Source organism: Rattus norvegicus, chromosome X (assembly GCF_021556685.1).
Source record: "Rattus norvegicus strain SHRSP/BbbUtx chromosome X, alternate assembly SHRSP_T2T, whole genome shotgun sequence".
Lineage (NCBI taxonomy): Eukaryota > Metazoa > Chordata > Mammalia > Rodentia > Muridae > Rattus > Rattus norvegicus.
The window spans coordinates 15,566,955-15,585,308 of record NC_141554.1 but is presented as its reverse complement, the minus strand read 5'-3'; the positions used below and the strand labels follow the sequence as shown (position 1 = coordinate 15,585,308).

General features: G+C 39.3%; 1 protein-coding gene across 28 annotated transcripts in view; it reads right to left on the bottom strand.

Annotated features, from left to right (window-relative positions):
* The window catches only part of Cask (calcium/calmodulin dependent serine protein kinase), a 345,044-nt gene that overhangs the window by 165,192 nt on the left and 161,498 nt on the right, over positions 1-18,354 (bottom strand). For all 28 annotated transcript variants that reach the window (XM_087599293.1, XM_087599282.1, XM_087599283.1 and 25 more), the window contains 2 exon segments: positions 8,793-8,870; positions 3,923-3,995 (listed from right to left, as the gene is read on the bottom strand). In XM_087599293.1, coding sequence (XP_087455419.1) covers positions 3,923-3,995; positions 8,793-8,870 — 151 coding nt within the window.

Here is an 18,354-nt window from a genome sequence, read left to right as displayed (position 1 = left end):
TCCTGGTCTTACAGCCTGTCAGGGCGGGAGCTGTGATGAATAAGTGGGGGACAGGAAAGCCTGCAGGCGAACCACAAAGAGAAATTGCTGAGCATTTCGGCAGTGTAGCTGAAAGCTGGGGATTGCCATCTGGTACCCCTACTCCCTTTGATGTCGTTTCAAAAGTCATTAAAGACAGAAGCATTTTGTAATTGATAGAAAAGCCTGCTTGGTTATATGACACCTGCTCCCCAGGGACTTTTGGAGTTGTTGTAATAGCTGGTATAAAAGAAATGCCAGAGAGGGAACACAGGAGGAAGGAGTATCTTCTGAAATCCATACTGCTGTGGCCACCACTGTTTCTTGTAACCGTGAAGAACGCATATTTATAAGAAAGTCAGGCACTTCGCAGGTGAAAGGAGAACTGAGAGCAGAAGAGGTCCAAAGAACAGTCAGGCGTGCTGACACAGGCAGCAAAGGAAACCATTGAGGAAGCACAGCCAGAAACACTGAGGTAGAGGCCTTAGGTGGAGTGTATGTGCATCTGAGGCTAGCAGTTTTGAGAACTAAAAACTGAAACTTCCTGGGCCAGGCCCCACTCAGAATGGAGAGCAATTGTGTTTGGCAAGCGGTTTGTACCCTGGAAAGTTGCTTTACTTTGACTTCCATTACTAAAGGTAGATCAGAGGGATAAAGAGAAACAGAGGGCCGAAGAGTACTGTGTCTCTGCAAACCCAGACAATGCTTTGGGGTCCAGGGGAGCTGAGGGGATCAGATCAAGAGTCAGCCAAGGATCTAGGAGCTGCACTGACCTTGACAATGGTCTGATTTTCCTCCAAAGTACTCTGAATTTAGGCGTGAGAGGACAAAGGGGGGTATCACTTAATCATAATATAAGTTTCCTTAACTTTTCACAAGATAAAGAGAAGAAGATGGATGAAAAAAAGTGTTTTACCTACAAGGATGTAAAACACAATATAGTATTAGAACTTTGGGCGTTACCTGGGGGCAATTTTATGACTCAGGAGACATTTTTGGTTGCCACAAATTGGAGGGCTGGAGATATTCCTGGCATTTAATGGGCAAAGGCCAGGGTACCGCTTAAGCATATTAAAACATCTTAGATAGCGTCCCACAACCAGTTGTCAAACCCCAATCTCACTAGTAGACTGGTGGGAGATCCTACATCATCATGACGTAGCTCCCTAAACTGCAAAGACTTACCATTTTAAAAAGTGCAATTTCTTGAGAAACTGCTTCTCCAAAGCCAGCAGTTTCCACTGTGGTTATGTGGTAGTATATGCTCAAATCTAACCAAAACACCTCTTTCAATTTCATTACTATGACTTCAAAAGGAAACAACTACTAAGCGGAGGAAAAAATACAGTTAATCAATATAAAATCTGCTCTTAGATCATCTGGTAAGGCAGGGAAGGGGAAAGAGAGAAGAAAGGGAGAGGGGAGGGAAGAAAGGGGGGGAGAGAATGTGAATATAATTGACTGTTAGCTAGATGAGACAAGTTAAACTGAAATTTCCCTCACGAAAGTGAAGTATTGTCATGGCTTTCTATTTTCTTCACTAACTAAAAGGAAATAAACAAAGATTAACATAACAACATAAGTGAAATTTTCAATCATGTGAAATATTTTGGTATTGTATGTGAGGGGTGCAGTTCTAGATATATGGATGTCCTGAGACCTAACAGGTATGAAGGTTTTACAATGACTGGCCAGCAGGATCACCCACTAGAAGAAGCCCAGGAATTCCACTAAATTTAGGTAAGTTATTTAAGAAGTATTAGGAAATTCTGTTGATACAACCTTCAAAATACAGCTACAATCTGTGTTCTCTCCCCCCACCCCACTCTCCCTCTCTCAAAGATATATATCTTTGCCACCTATTCTGCTTTCAGTTGAGTACAATCATCTCTACTCTGTATTAATTTATTCTGACTTTTGACCACTTGACCTGGCCACAGTGGAGTAGAGATGCCTGTGCTCTTGTCTCTGTATTAGCATGATGACTTTTCTTTCCTCTTCTCCTGACTCAGCATACTCCCTCTGGTTTCTTCAAGCCTTTGCTTGGGTGCCATGTCACCTCAACCTCATGTGCCTTCCTTGACAACTACTCTATTTAAGTCTGTAGCCCTATCTACATTTCCTAGTTCTCTGTCTCTCTGTGTCCCTCCCTCCCCTCACCTTTCTCTGTGTATTCCTGGCCATCTTGGAATTTACTGTAATCCCTGGCCTCAGACTCAGAGATCCACCTGCCTCTGCCTCTCCAGTGCCTCTTAGTTTCTAAACTTCCAGTTTACTTCAGGAAATCCATAGGCAAATGGATGGAACTAGAAAATATCATCCTGAGTGAGGTAACCCAATCACAGAAAAACACACATGGCATGCACTCACTGATAAGTGAATATTAGCCCAAAATCTCAAATTACTCAAGATAAAATCCACAGACCACATGAAGCTCAAAAAGAATGATGATCGGATTGTGGATACTGCAGTCCTTCTTAAAAGGGGGAACAAAAATATTCATAGGAGGAGATAGGGAGGCAAAGTTTGGAACAGAGACTAAAGGAATGGCCATTCTGAGCCTGTCCCACATGGGTATACAGCCCATTTACATACAGCCACTAAAACTAGATAATATTGATGAAGCCAATAAATGCATGCTGACAGGAACCGGATATAGCTGTCTCCTGAGAGGCTCTGCCAGAGTATGTCAAATACAAAGGCGAATGCTAGCAGCCAACCATTGAACTGAGAATGTGGTCCCCATTGGAGGAGTTAGAGAAAGAATTGAAGGAGCTGAAGGAGCTTGCAACCCCATAAGAACAACAATAACATCCAACTAGAGCTCCCAGGGACTAAACCACTACCCAAAGTCTGTACATGGACAGACCCATGGCTCCAGCTGCATATGTAGCAGAGGATGGCCTTGTTGGGCACCAATGGGAGGAGAAGCCCTTGGTTCTGCTAAGGATGGACCCCCCCAGTGCAGGGGAATGTCGGGGCAGGGAGGCATGGAAGGAGAGTGGAGGGGAACACCATCATAGAAAAAGAGGAGGGGGATGGAATGGGGTCTTATGTCCGTGAAATAGGGAAAGGGAATAACATTTGAAATGTAAATATAAATATCCAATAAAAATATTTTATATCGACTTCTAGTGCGAGGAGTTTTTAACCCCACTGGTTCTATTTTCTTTAATTTGATTTATAACTTACACTAAGTCTCTTCTAGTCTTACTCATTATTTTTGTTTTATGCTAATAGGTATGTGTGTACGAAGTCAGGAGGTAACTTTTTGGAATAAACTGGCTTCTTTTATAATTCCTATCTTTTTTAACACTGTGTTTTACTCCTTTGCAAATCGCAATGACGCTGTAAGGTAGTGGTGAGTCAGCAAAGACCACAAAGGAGATTCTGATTCCAAGGCAACTTTCTCACTTGGCTGACAACTGCTTTTTGGTTAGGGGTGTCTTTTACTTTGGCCCTTTGCTTGTCTCTTATTTCTTTCAGTTTACAATACTTCAGCTTTACTTGAAAGACAGAAATCTGGGTGAAGAAAAGTTATAGAAAAATAAATGATAAATTTAAACATATTATGGTTAATTTTTTAAAAAAATAGTTTTGTTTCCTCTTTTTTGGCTTTGCTTTTAATCTGATAGCAAAAGAGGAAAAACATTAGCTTACACGAACCTTTTAGGGGAAAAAAAACCTAAGGAAAGTGAAATCACAGTGTTCCTATTAAAAATTAGTATAATGACTCTGAGTATGAAGCAGTTAATTCTTATTTGCAAATAAAGTCTAAGATGCTCTGTATATTAAAGAAATTTTCTGGTTGTTATTATTATTATTATTATTATCATTATTATCATTATTATTATCACCTAGTTTCCATTCAGAAACATTAATGGTAGTGAGAAGAAATACTTACCTTCACATCCCTGTGAATTATGTTATTATCATGACAGTAGCGTAGAGCTTCCAGTATCTGTCTCATGTAGTGACTGTAAAATAAAAGAGAAATCTAAAACTGTAAAAAACTTTCATTGTCCAAATTAATACACAGTGTCCCTGCTTTATAACTCCCTCCTTTATTAGCTGGCTACAAATATCTTTCATTTGTAGACAAGAGAGTGAGACAATAAAAATGTTGCCAAGTGTATATGCTTCCTTAAGAAACAGAATGTTCTTCTGAGTCATCAAAAGATTTCCACATAATTTAATAAACAGCGTTGCTATACATACTAAAGGGGTAAACCTAAAATAATAAAAAACAAACAAACCTGGTTACCTCTATTTAGCTAAACCAGATTGCTATGAAGGAAACTGCTCGGAGGTATTGGAATGATTCCGACTAAAGGAGCCCTTTTGTCTGCCACTCAAAGCAGTTCTCTGCTTGGTTTTCATTTGGACCTGAGAAAAATCTACAGAGCCCATACACATTCTCTTTGCAATGTAATCAGGCTTTATTTGAGGGCACTCTTGAACAAAGAAAAGTTATTGCTCGTCAGCTGGGGTCTACAGACGCCTCCACTGGGTACAGGAAAAGAACAAAGAAGGAATTAATGTTTTTGCAGGGTTCTAACGGGGTCAACTAGCAACAGATGACAAGAGTACAAATGTTCTCTTTCTGTTATTATGGGTTTATATCTGGATAGACACATCTGAAGCTGAAACTATGGTAGGTTGAAAGTGCATCAAACACACCCCTAACCTATCTCTGAACATTAAAGCCTCAGTTTGCTGTAGGTATTTTTTCCTTTTTTTTGCTTTAGGTATTCTTAAAACACTAACATTAGCCACATCATAGTGCATATGCATCACTAGCCTAGCAAAACTTGGAAGTGTACTTTCTACTGACTGCACATCTTTTTTGTATACCATCATAAAGTACAAAATTGAGGTCAAACTAAGGCAAGACATGGATGTCCTGTGTTTTCATCTCAAGCAGCCACGGCACAGCAATGCTCTATTTCAACATTTTATTGTACAGTGTTTATTAAACTTGGTTGTACTTCTTCCACTAAAACAAAACAAAGCAGTTTAAATTAGAGCACTCACAGGACACCTTACAAATGTGTTTATGACTTTAGACAAAACTGAAAGACTTCTACCAAGTTTCTTCTTCACTACACTACTGTTTAACATGCTCATACAATTATCCATCTAGTCAACATATAGATGATTTTATGTATTATAACAGATTACAAGTTTCTCTTAAAAATAGGAGGTAGAGGCGAATAACCTCCAAACTTAATGCAAAGCAGCTCCCTTTTTGTTGTACATATCATCTCCTCATACCTGGGCTCTAAGCAGTTCTTAGTGGGATGCTCTGCAGAGAATGGATGGATAAGGGTTTTATCTGGTCCAGTGTACTCTATAGCTAAGCTTCTTAAAATCAGGGCAGACTTAACTTAGCATTGGGGTCTTTCAGTCATTCGAAGTAGATCTTGGAGGAACTGTGATCACCTGAAGTGGCTAATAACAAGTGTCATGATGCTTTGGAACCTGTAATGAAGTCACTATTATTAACCTCAGTCAAAGTCTAAAAATGTCAATCCAGATGTCAAAATAGAGGGTTTAAATTAAGCAAAGTGGACATATACCCACAGAGCAGACTATTTTGAATATATAGTACTGAGCTAGCCACCTAAATTATCTGCTGCGAAAAGAAAATTCTCATTATCTAGTCTTAAAAACCAAAGAAAACTCAGTGGCTGAGCATGTTAAAGTGTGATTATCATTGGAGTTCATTATTTGGCTGAATGAAGCTCAGTGACAGAGGATTTGTTTAAGAGGCACGAAGCTCTAGATTTAATTCTCGGCCACTAGAAAATGGGGCACTTTATTAGTTGATTCAAATATGCAAACATAGCGGAATCTTACATCATATAAGTAATTTCATGAATAATCACAGTTCATTTTTTTAGAAAGCCTCAGAAATGCATATCTTTATCTTTATCTTCCTGAAGAATCTGGAAAAATGATAATTCTATACAAAGAAACAACTGTCCATTTCCTTTCTCTAGAAGGAGGTGTTTTTGATGGTAAAGAAAGATGACTCAGCTTCCTCCTGAGGTAAAAAATGGGTTAAAACCTCTAAATATTTGCTGGGCAGAAGAGATTGTATCTCTGAAATGTTCTTAGGTAAATATTATCTATGGTAAATAGAACTAGGGATCTTTGAGGAATGGACAGCTTGAGGGAGAATGTAAATATAAGCCAACCACCATGGTCAGTTATAAAACAAACATGTTTCAAAATTGAAATGCTCCCTCAAATATGTGGAATCCCACTAACCCTAAGTAGAGAATTTGTTCTGGACCAGAGGTGTATTACTAGTTAATGTGGGAAGAAGTGAAGTGGGGAGGCCTTGACAGTGCAGGGCTTCAGATGGGCCTTTTGGTTGTCTTCAAACTTCACAACATTAGGAAAGCTTGTTACTAGGGGAGTCATCACTCTGATTTTAAGAGTTGGAGTCGATGACCTTATGTCTGCTTATTCCACAGACAAAAGAACAAGAACTCATTAGCTGGGCTCATAAGCACCATGCAGATGTGTGCTTTGGGCCACGTTTTCCTACTCTTCTTGAACCCAAACAGCTTTAACCATTTGATTGAGTCTCCAAGTCTTGCAGTTGAACTCACTAGAATATCCATACAAGCTGAATTTCCTCACGGAAAATCATAGACCCAGAGAGAAGAAAGGAAAAGTTTGAAGTTACCTGGCAAAACACTCCCCACCATTAAGAGTTATCGACCTGGTATAGGAGGGAACTAATACTGAATGGTACCCGAGTCTCCCTGCTTCCATTTTCATTGTTACGAAGCAAAGACTTCACTAAAGTGTGTCCAAACTGCTCTCTGAATAATGTTGCTTACTGGTCCCACTCCTGTTGTTTCCCATTCCATTCTGATGAACGCCTTTCATAAAACCGTTTTAAGAGCAAATATAAGTGACTTTTTAAAAAATCAATAAGCTTTCATCCTGATATATACACAAACATCTATCTTTTTGATAAGTCTCAAAAATGAGAGAGCCCAGAAGGCAATTCACTACATGACATTACCTGTACATGTCTAGGCTGAGACCCAGGCTGACCGTAGACCTGGGATTGAATATAAAGGTAAACTAAAAAAGGCACCAAAAACTGGAAATGAAAGGAAAAGTAGTGGCCACCATGTACACCATGTTCCAGGGTTACTGTTCATCAAAAGGGGAAAAAAACAACAACAAAAAACCCCCCAAAACCAAACAAATACCCCCCCAACCAAAACCCAACAAATTGCCTCCCTTCATTGAGGAAAAGTTTGAAGACTGAAAATTCTGAAATTTTGATTTTTCTTACTTTCTGTTGTTTTTAATAACTACAAAAGAGGGCATAGGGCAGAGCACCTAATCAGCATGTGAGAGGTCATAGGTTCAGGTTAGAGTTTGGTGATAAAAAAACATACAATAGTTTCTTTGAATTCTTTAAGAAATTTGTGTGTATGCAAAAGTCTGAATTCAATTTACTTTGATAAGGTGTTTTTCAACAACGCCACAAGAAAATCCAGATAATACTGACAGTTTAGAGTATTAGAGTATGCTTTTTACTTTGGAAGCATAGTCAAGAATGACAATTTAATAACTGTGATATAAGGTCAAAATAGGGAACTGGAACCTAAAACTGCACTTTAGAAAGCATGATATACAAGAGGATACTTAGCTTTCATTCTGCCGAATGTCACTGAGGCAAGTAAATAGTACAGTTAACACATTAAGCTTTCATCGGCTTCTCTGCCACAGCTCCAGGAGTATACATAAAAAAGCAACTATCCCTCTGAGGCTATTCTTATTCTGTGCAACACTGACAGCCACCTCGTCTTTGACACTGGAGCCTTTGATCCTCAGCCAATCTACATTGGGCTAGAGGTTGTGTTAAGGTAGTTACTTAGTTGTTTCCAACTATGTCCTAGGATGGGATACCCCTAGGACACTTGATATAACCATTTTTCGAATGACAAAACATTTTAATAGATCGTTGTAGTTCTGTGAGTCTAAACCCTTCACCATATTGTGGCCAGTGACTGAGGAAGGAAGGAAGGGAGGGAGGGAGGGAGGGAGGGAGGGAGGGAGGGAGGGAGGGAGGGAGGGAGGCTTTACTTTATGTATCAAATCGGTAACCTACCGTGCACGATTACGCTGTGACTGAATACAACCGAAAGCTTTGTCTGTAGGTTAGTGGTGCAATGCATTCATGGCTACTATAATTTTTCATATTTACTTCTCTTTTGAGTTGTTCAGATTTTATGAGTACTGCTCCACTTAGTGTAACAGTTATCACTCGGTTGAGAGACTACATACTGGCCTGAGGCAATATATAAAGCAGGAAAATGGTGTTTTTATTTTGGTTCCTCTTACTCTTCTGTGCTGTTCTTAGATGAACTGGCCACATAATAATCTGATATCTCAAAAAAAGCAAAGTGAAGAACTAATAAGGCACAATCTGCCGAGGCTGAGCATCAAATAAAATCCTCGAGCTTAATTCCTGGCCTCCCAGGCCCCTCTTTGTAGAAAGGAATCAGGGATCAGTAAAATAGAAGCATTTGTGTGCAAAACCAGAGCCATGTTAACAGAGCTAGTATTTGCCGTTCATTATACCTTTTCTTCTATGGTCGAGCTTCTAGCACACTGAAGCAACTATAGCATCTGCAGAGATGCGTGCAGTGTGCTTGCAGACAGGCTACTTCCTGTGATTTCTTGGTCATTTCTTTCTTTTACTTCCACTTTACTTCTGGGGATTAGATGCAGTTACATACCTGGCTACAGCTTCACTGTATACAAAACCAGCATCAGCTCGCTTTACAATTTCAAAACACAGATCTGCTCCATCCATACTGCAGAGAAATGTGAAAAAGAGTATTAGCAAAGAGAACCTTCCAAGACAATATTCCAAGTGCACAAACATCACTGTTGGGAGCTGGCTGACTACTGACTACATTATTTAAACCTCCATTCTTTCAATGAAAAACATATAAACTGTACTGGGCCTTATAACCAGTTGCTGAGAATAGAGAAAAAGAAATATTGAGGGACATATCAAATAAAACAGTAATAAGTCTCACAAGGGAGCAACTCTAAAGGTGATGGGGATAATTTTTTAATTAAATCTCCAAATTATCCACGTCAAATAATGTATTTTAAGGATACAAATCTTTTTACAACATTTTGCAATAGTTATTACCAATAAATGGGAAATTTAAGTTGCATGCTGTGAAGAGAAAAAATAATAAGCCAGCACAGAATTTATTTATTTTACCTTCCATTACCCAAATCAATTATTGCTGACATATTCTTACACTGTGTGTTGGTAATGGCCTGTTACTACCTTGCCCTCAAATGTAAATTAGTTCTAAAAATCTCACCTGCTAGGTCAGATCACTTTGACCTAATCTACCCAATGACATTTTAAGAAAATCAAAGTGTACATAGATTGATCTTATTATTGCTTTATTTTTTATTGAAAATAGATTCTTCTTTCATACAATACATCCCAACAACAGTTTCCCCTCCATGCCTCCCTCCTTCTAGCCACCCAACCCCTACCATCTCCCTAGGTCCACTCCCCCTCCATTCCCATCTATAAAGAAAACTCCCTTAGTCCTTAACAGCTTTTTAACTGCTAACAAGTTGCCGTCTGCATTGTAACATTTAGGCTTTATGCAACCCAAGAACACACAAATATACAGATACACACACGAAACTCATGTAACATTACTTATATTAAAAATAATTCAAATATTAACAGTAAAATTTTTCATAATGCTTTAAGGCTTATAAAATATTTTGAAATTCTTTTTTTTTTAAATTCACTAGGTTAGTTTTCAAATAATTATTGCAAGCAACACAAAAACTCCTGGAATGCAAAGTCAAGGCACTTACACACTGCTATTATGAGGTTTCATAGGAAGCAGTCTGTCAGGTCTCTTTTCATACTTACAGCTAAGCACCCCATAAAGTCAACAATTTGATTCCAAAGTAAATCTAGATATTGGTTAAAGTGATAGGGACAGGACTCAAATATGCCTGGCAGTGTTCATTGCTTTAAATCTATCTGGTTGTGTTTATTGCTTTTCCCAAGGGATGAATATATATCAAAGAACAAGTGTACACCATCAAACAGCCCAAGAGTATAAAGTCCTAAAGACCAGTTTATGCTTCCAACACACGCTAATACAATACTTTGCAGAATACCCAGTGCACAGAACTTTTACCTGTATCATTTGGTTCTCAGTGTGGCTTTAGCAAGTGAAACATTTCCATATCTTTACGCGCCGTACTTCTTGAACATTTTTCAGTGTGAAATCAAATTCTTCAAAGTGTTTATTATGAAAAAATTGTGAGTTTCTCTTTAAATTCCCCCATGTACTCGAGGCTTACATGGGTTGTGAACAATTCTGATCATGTACTAGAGGAGCATTCTGGAGTGGAAGTTTCTAGGTCAAGGTATTTGCACTAATGTTTTTATTGCCAGACATATCTTACCAATTGTACTGTTGTTGCTGAATGTGAATGTGCCCTTTCCTCTCATATACCCTTACAATGATTCCTCTTTTTCATCTTTGCCAGAGAGGAGAAAAACAGTCGTTTATACTTGCTTTAATTTATATTTTCTTGATTACTAGAAAAGCTGACCATTCTCTTTCTTTCTTTTTAGTGTGGAGTGAAAAATGCTACTTTTAGAACTGACTATAGTTTTAAGTTGGTTAGTTGATGTATGAGGACTAAAAAATGAAATCTCATAGTGAGGGATTTCTTCTATTTAGGCAATTTCCCTTTTTACTGAAATTAAAACATAAGTACCACTCAAAAAGTGGGGTGAAGGAGAAAGCCAAATGGATTGCAAAATACAGTAATAAAAATCTGAATCTGAGGGGTTGGGGATTTAGCTCAGTGGTAGAGCGCTTGCCTAGCAAGCACAAGGCCCTGGGTTTGGTCCCCAGCTCCGAAAAAAAAAGAAAAAAAATCTGAATTTGTCTTGAGAGCTAAAGGAAGCCTTATGAGATGGGAAAAGAAGATAATGGTAGGGAAGTAACAAAGTAATACAAGGTCAAAGTGTAAGTCTGGGACATGTTGTGACATGATTAGGAATTATTTACTGACCAGTGCTATAGTTATTGGAATGGATCAATCTGTTTCTGGACATATCTGAAATACTAGTATCTCCAGTGATCATACAGCCCATAGGCACTTTTTTTCTTTTGGTTTCTGTTCCCTTCCACTGACTGGTCTATGCTTGTATCTAGTATTATACAATTTTCTACCTGAAGACCCAACTATACCACTCCTGGGCATATACCTAAAAGACGCCCCACTGTACCACAAGGACATGTGTCCCACTATGTTCATAGCAGCCTTACTTGTAATAGCCAGAAACTTGAAGCAACCCTGATGTCCCTCAACTGAAGAATGGATACAGAAAATGTGGTTCTTTTATACAATGGAGTACTATTCAGCTATTAAGAACAAGGACATCATAAATTTTGCAGGCAAATGGTTAGAACTAGAAAATATCATCCTGAGTGAGGTAACCCAGACCGAAAAGGACACGAATGCTATGTACTCACTGATAAGTGCATATTAGGCAAAAAGTACAGAATACCTAGGATACGACCCACAGACAAACCATAACAAGTTTTAACAAGCAGAAAGGCCCAAGTGAAGATTCTTCAATCCCACTTAGAAGGGGAAAGAAAATAATCATGGGAGGCAGAGGGAGGGAGGAAGTTGGGTGGGAGAGGGAGAAGAGGGAAAGGGGGAACAGGATCAGATATTGGGGGGACAGGAGAGAGCCCAGAGGGCCAAGAGAATGAATAGAAATAAGCAGCCTCGGGGAATGGGGGAATGAGAGGAACCTTCTAGAAAGTACTAGAGACCCAGGAGGTCAGAGACTCTCAGTACTCATTGGGGGTGACCTTAGCCAAAATGCCCAACATCAGGAAGAAGGAACTCTAAGAGTCCACCTCCAGTAGACAGACAGGGCCTCAAGTGGAGAGACAGAGTTACTAACCCATAGTCAAAATTTCTGACCCACAATTGTTCCTGTCTAAAAGAAGTGCAGAGACAAAAATGAAGACACTGAAGGAAAAGAAGTCCAACTTGGGATCCATCTCATGGTGGGGCACCAAGGCCTGACACTATTACTGATGCTATGATGTGTTTACAGACAGGAGCCTAGCATGGCTGCCCTCTGAGAGGCCCTATCAGCAGCTGACTGAGACAGATGCAGATACTTACATCCGACCATTGGACTGAAGTTGGGGAACCCTATGGTTGAATTAGGGAAAGAATTGAAGAAGCTGAAGGGGAGAGCAGCCCCATAGGAAGACTAGCAGACTCAACCAATACAGACCCCAGGGAGCTTCCAAATACTAAGCTACCAACCAGGAGTATACCAGCCTGAGGCCCCTGGCACAGCAGAAGTCTGCTTGCTCTGGCCTCAGTGAGAGAAGATGTCCTTAATCCTCTAGAGACTTGAGGCTCCAGGGAAGGGGGAGGTCTGGTGGGGGAGCACCCTCACAGAGGCAATGGGGGAGGAGGAATGGATTGAACAACTGTGGGAGAAGGGACTGGCTAGGTGGGGGAGTAATGATTGTAATGTAAATAAAAAAATAACTTAAAAATAAAAAAAATTCCATAGTGTCTTTAAGAACATTTCACCACAGTTGAACATTTAAAACAATTTTGTGTAACTGGAAGATATCTTTAATTTTAGCTAAGATGGAATTATTTATATTTTAACATCCAGAATTTAATATTTACTAATATTTTATTGGTTATTTTATTTATTTACATTTCAAATGTTATCCCCCCTTCCCACTTTCCCCTCCACAAGCCCCCTAAACCCTCCTCTCTCCCCCTGCCCCTATGAGGGTGCTCCCCTACTCATCCACCCACTCTTGACTCAGCGCCCTAGCATTCCCATATCCTGGGACATCAAGCCTCCACAAGACCAAGGTGCTTCCCTCCCAGTGATGCCAGATAAGGCAATCCTCTGCTACAGATCCAGGTAGAGCCATGGGTCCCTCCATGTGCATTCTTTGGTTGGTGGATTAGTCTCTGGGAGCTTTGGGGGGTCTAGTTTGTTGACACTGTTGCTCTTCCTGTGGGGTTGCAAACCCCTTCAGCTCCTACAGTTCTTGCCCTAACTCCCCCATTGGGTCCCCACGGTCAGTCCAATGTTTGACTGTGTACATCTGCATCTGTATTGGTCCAGCTCTGGCAGAATCTCTCAGGGGACAGATGTACTAGGTTCCTGTCAGCAAGTACTTCTTGGCATTAGCAATAGTGACTGGGTTTGATGTCAGCAGATGGGATGGACCCTAGGTGGGGCAGTCTCTGGATGACCGTCCCTTCAGACTCTGCTTCACCCTTTGTCCCTGCATTTCCTTTTGGCAGGAGGAATTTTAGATTAATATTTTTGAGGTGGGTGGATGGCCCCATCCGTCAACTGGGGGCCATGCCTACCCACTGGATAAGGTCTCCACAGGTTCTATCTCCCCTTTGTTGGGTATTTTGGCTAAAGTCCTCCCTGTTGGGTCCTGGGAACCTCTTGGGTCCTTGGCATCTGGGACTTTCTAGTGGCTACCCCCAGTTCCACCTCTCCCACTGCTACACACCTACTTTCAAATTCCTGACTGTCTGTACTTCTCCCTAATCCCCTCCCATATCTGAACTGGCTCTCCTTTTCTCTCCCTCTTCTATCTCCCTCCCAGATCCCTCTCTCCCTTTACTTCCCAGAGATTGTTCTCTTCCCCCTACTGAGTAGTAGTGTAACATCCACACTTTTGTGTGATCTTCTTTCTTCTTGAGTTTCATATGGTCTTTAGCACTGTAGTGCTGAGAATAGAACTCAAAGCCTTACACATGCTAGGCAAGTACTCTACTACCGAACTACATACCTAGCTCTGGTGTTTTAGTTATCAAAAAATGAGGTCTTTTGAACATTCTAACTTTTTTTTAATTCAGGGATTTATAACCAGGAGCACTGAACAAAATCACAGGTGTAACTTTTAAAATATGTGGCATGTTTTAGGAAGGATTATTCTGAAAGAATGACCATGAAATTGCCTATTATTAAAGCCATCTGATTACTTATAACATTAATTGATATTCCAATTTTAAATTTCATTAGGTACAGAATTAAAACTAAAAGTATTGTTATTTATGCAAATCTTATTCATCAAAATTTTAATTTATACATATTCATAATATATACAATCCTGATATAATAACCTTGGACATTTTACACAAAATTGATTTTTTTATTCTTTTTATTAGATGTTATTTATATATCAAATGTTTCCCAGTTTCCATTCTGCAAATCACCTATTCCATACCCCTCCCCCTGCTTTTATGAGGGTGCTCCTCCACTGACCCATTTTACCAAAAGCGATCTACAGATTCAATGCAATCCCCATCAAAATACCAATCCAATTCTTCAGAGATTTAGACAGAACAATTTGCAAATTCATCTGGAATAACAAAAAACCCAGAATAGCTAAAACTATCCTCAACAATAAAAGGACTTCAGGGGGAATCACTATCCCTGAACTCAAGCAGTATTACAGAGCAATAGTGATAAAAACTACACGGTATTGGTACAAAGACAGACAGATAGACCAATGGAACAGAATTGAAGACCCAGAAATGAACCCACACACCTATGGGCACTTGATTTTTGACAAAGGAGCCAAAACCATCCAATGGAAAAAAGATAGCATTTTCAGCAAATGGTGCTGGTTCAACTGGAGGTCAACATGTAGAAGAATGCAGATCGATCCATGCTTATCACCCTGTACAAAGCTTAAGTCCAAGTGGATCAAGGGCCTCCACATCAAACCAGATACACTCAAACTAATAGAAGAAAAAGTGGGGAAGCATCTCGAACACATGGGCACTGGGGAACATTTCCTGAACAGAACACAAAATTGATTTTTGTCCTTTGATAGATTAATTGAAAATTCAATACTTATAAAAACAGCAAGAAGGCCTCTTTTGCTCATTTTCTCTTGGTTTCCCATCTTTGGGTGTTTATTCAGCTGTCAGGAATCTTCTATTCTCCTAGTCTCCTAGTTGTCTCCACTCTGAGAGTCAAGTAAAGGGGAGAGGAAATCTTTATGCATCAAGAATTGAGAAAATGATCCAAAGTCAATGTATCGAATAAACAAAATAGGTGGTAGGCAAACAACTACGGTATGATTGTGTGAAAGTGATGAGACTATGCCATGCCCAATTCTGCCAGTCTGGCCTAAGGGCGTCTTGAGCTGAAAGCACAGCATCGTCTATCATGATTCTGCCACCATGTCAAAGTGCAGCAGCAATTTCTAAATGTTTACTCTCACTTTCTATACCTATCTCGCAGCAGACCAACATGTAACAGATGGCATATTGGCATTTGTATGCAAATCATTCTTTGAGGAACACTGTTGTAAGGACAGACAAATTTCTCTGATCAGCATTTCCTTGAAAGATAACAAAACAACTATAAAACCTATTAGAAATTAGAAAAATAATATTTTTACATTTTCAAAGAATAAGCAGCACAGCGAGTGAGAAACTACCTATTGAGAACAGGGAATGAGAACTCAAAGAGATGAACGAGAAGAGTTGCTTTTGCCTTGGTCAGGGATGAGGCATGCGATAGTGAGCCATAGAAAGGAGGCAGCTGTGGGAGGACAGTGTTGTGGAACTATAAGATGACAGAGTCCTCATGCTTTTCCACCTGGGGACCTAAGAGGGAGTGAACTCTTGTTTGGCAGATGTCTGTAGAGTCTGTCAAAGACTAAGGTCCAGAAGAATTAGCCCTTGTTGGCACTAAACAGCTGCGTTTTGAAAACTGGGTATAGAGTACATTCTGGTGTAACATGTTGGTAGCACAGGAAACCACTAAACGCTGGCTGTTAATTATTATGTAGATAAAAGATAAACATACAAATTTCAGCAAAAGCAAGCATTCAGGGTATGTTTCTTGGTCACAATGTAGTTGTGTTAGAAGTAAATTAATGAAGCATTAACAAGGTCCTTATAAAACTTGTTAATTGAGGAATGTACACTCAGTAACTTATTTATCAAGAAAAACCTCATAATGATATTTAGAAAATATTTCTAACATTAATAATAAACGGGTATAAAAACTTGTGTAAAATTGAGGGATTGACATGGGTATATACACCTTTAATCCCAAAATTCAAGCAGCAGATGCAAATGGATTGCTCCTAATCCTAGGCCAATCTGGTATACATAGTATATTCCAGAGCTACAGTTTAATAAGCTAGGGCATAGTTCTAATCCTCCAGTGTAAGAAGATGTCAATCCATGTAACACACACACAGACACACATAGACACATACACACAGACACACATAGACACACAGACACACATAAACAGACATACATACTCACACATATACACACAGACACACAGAGAAAAACATACTCATACACACAGACACACACACAGACACACAGAGACACATACACACACATACACACACATACACACACATACACAGACACACACAGACACACACATAGACACACACAGAAAAACACACTCATACACACACAGACACATAGACACACACATACACACACACACACACACACACGCACACACAGACACACACACAGACACACACACACAACTTGGCATTGGAGAAACTTTTCTTTAGTCATCAAATTCAATGTTCACGGAAAGATGTATCAATAATCAATATAATCTTTCTAAAGGACAACTTTATGGTGCTTGTCAAATGCTTTAAAATATACATGTGTTCCTTGACTTCTTTAATCTTATTCTAAAGGAAGAATTAGGGATATCTCCCTGTTGTAATGAGAAGGGTTTATCATAGTTATTTATAATAGGAAGTTGGAAGCAATTTAAATTTCAGTAATAGAAGAATGCATATATTAATTGTGGCAAACTCATAGGAATATTAAATGACACTATACATTTATTGACACAAAAAGACATTCATAATTTAGGAAGACACAGCAGCAGATATCTGTATGTAGAGATGCAGAACTTGCTGGATAGTAAGAGGACTAAAGAGTGGATAGAATGATGCTTTAAACACTTTGCTTCATTTTACTTTTTCATAAACAGGCATTTATCACTTGAAATCAGTTCTAATCATTTAAAAATGTGAAAAGATTCCTTCAGAACAGTGCTAAAGTAGCCCTTACAAAACAGTCTGAGTCCATCATTTTGTGACAATCATCTTATTTTTCTATAATAAAGCAATTAAATCTAGTATTCAGTGCATTGCTACATGGTGGGCATTTTCCAGGTGATTTACATACACTGATATCCAGTGGTTACAGGAAGTCTATTTATTAGGTAAGGTAGTGCAAGCATTTCCATTTTCTTTAGGAGAAAACAGAAACAGAACAGGGTGATCGCATGGTGTTCTTTCTCTCTTGAACTTTTCAAGGCAGGAGCTTATTACATAGTCCTGGCTGGCTTTGACATCTGTTAAGGTCAGGATTCAAATCAGGCAGTGTGACTTTGAGGTCCATACAATACCCCTCAAACCAGTCAGGTTTCAAAGAGGAAAACATCATTTTCATGCCAACTATGGAAATCACATGGTCTAAAATAGAGTGCATACATCTGATGTACTGATCTTTTAAGACCAAGGACATACTTTGTAGCCCAGGCTGACCTAGAACTCATAGGGCTCCCTCTGACTCAATTTTGTAAGTGCTGGGATTATAGGTATATGCTACTATGCCTGTGGTGCTAGTATGCTTGGTGGTAAACCCTGTATTCCTTGCACATACAAGTTATCTTTTGATTTAAAAGAATCTTAATTTTGTTTTAATTTTCCTCAGATTTACAGTTTTGTTTGTGGTGATGATTTGATACCTTCCTAAATGTTGCATACCCAATGTCTTTTCCCTACTCTTTGGCCCTCATTATGTCTCTGTCTAGAATATTCTCTGTCTGGGATATGCTCTGTCTAATTTTTTACATGTCTGACTCCTATACCAGCACTGATGCCCTTCACCAACTTCTGTGGTTCTTCCTATCACAGCTTACAACTCTTCTCTAATGAACATGTGGCTTCAAGAATCTAGGCCATTTGGACCCATATTCTGAGTTATTGTTTATTTTACAGGCAAGTACCTGTCTGGTCTATACAAATGGACTGTAGAGAACTTGGAGGGAAAAACAGGTCTTTTATCTTCATTAGAAAACCGCACTTATTGGTGATTATTTGTAAACATTTACAGGGAATGAGTTAATTTCTGAAAGAAAGAAATCACACACATGCCTTTCTCACTCTTCCTGATCTATGCACAACCAGGAGGAAGGGA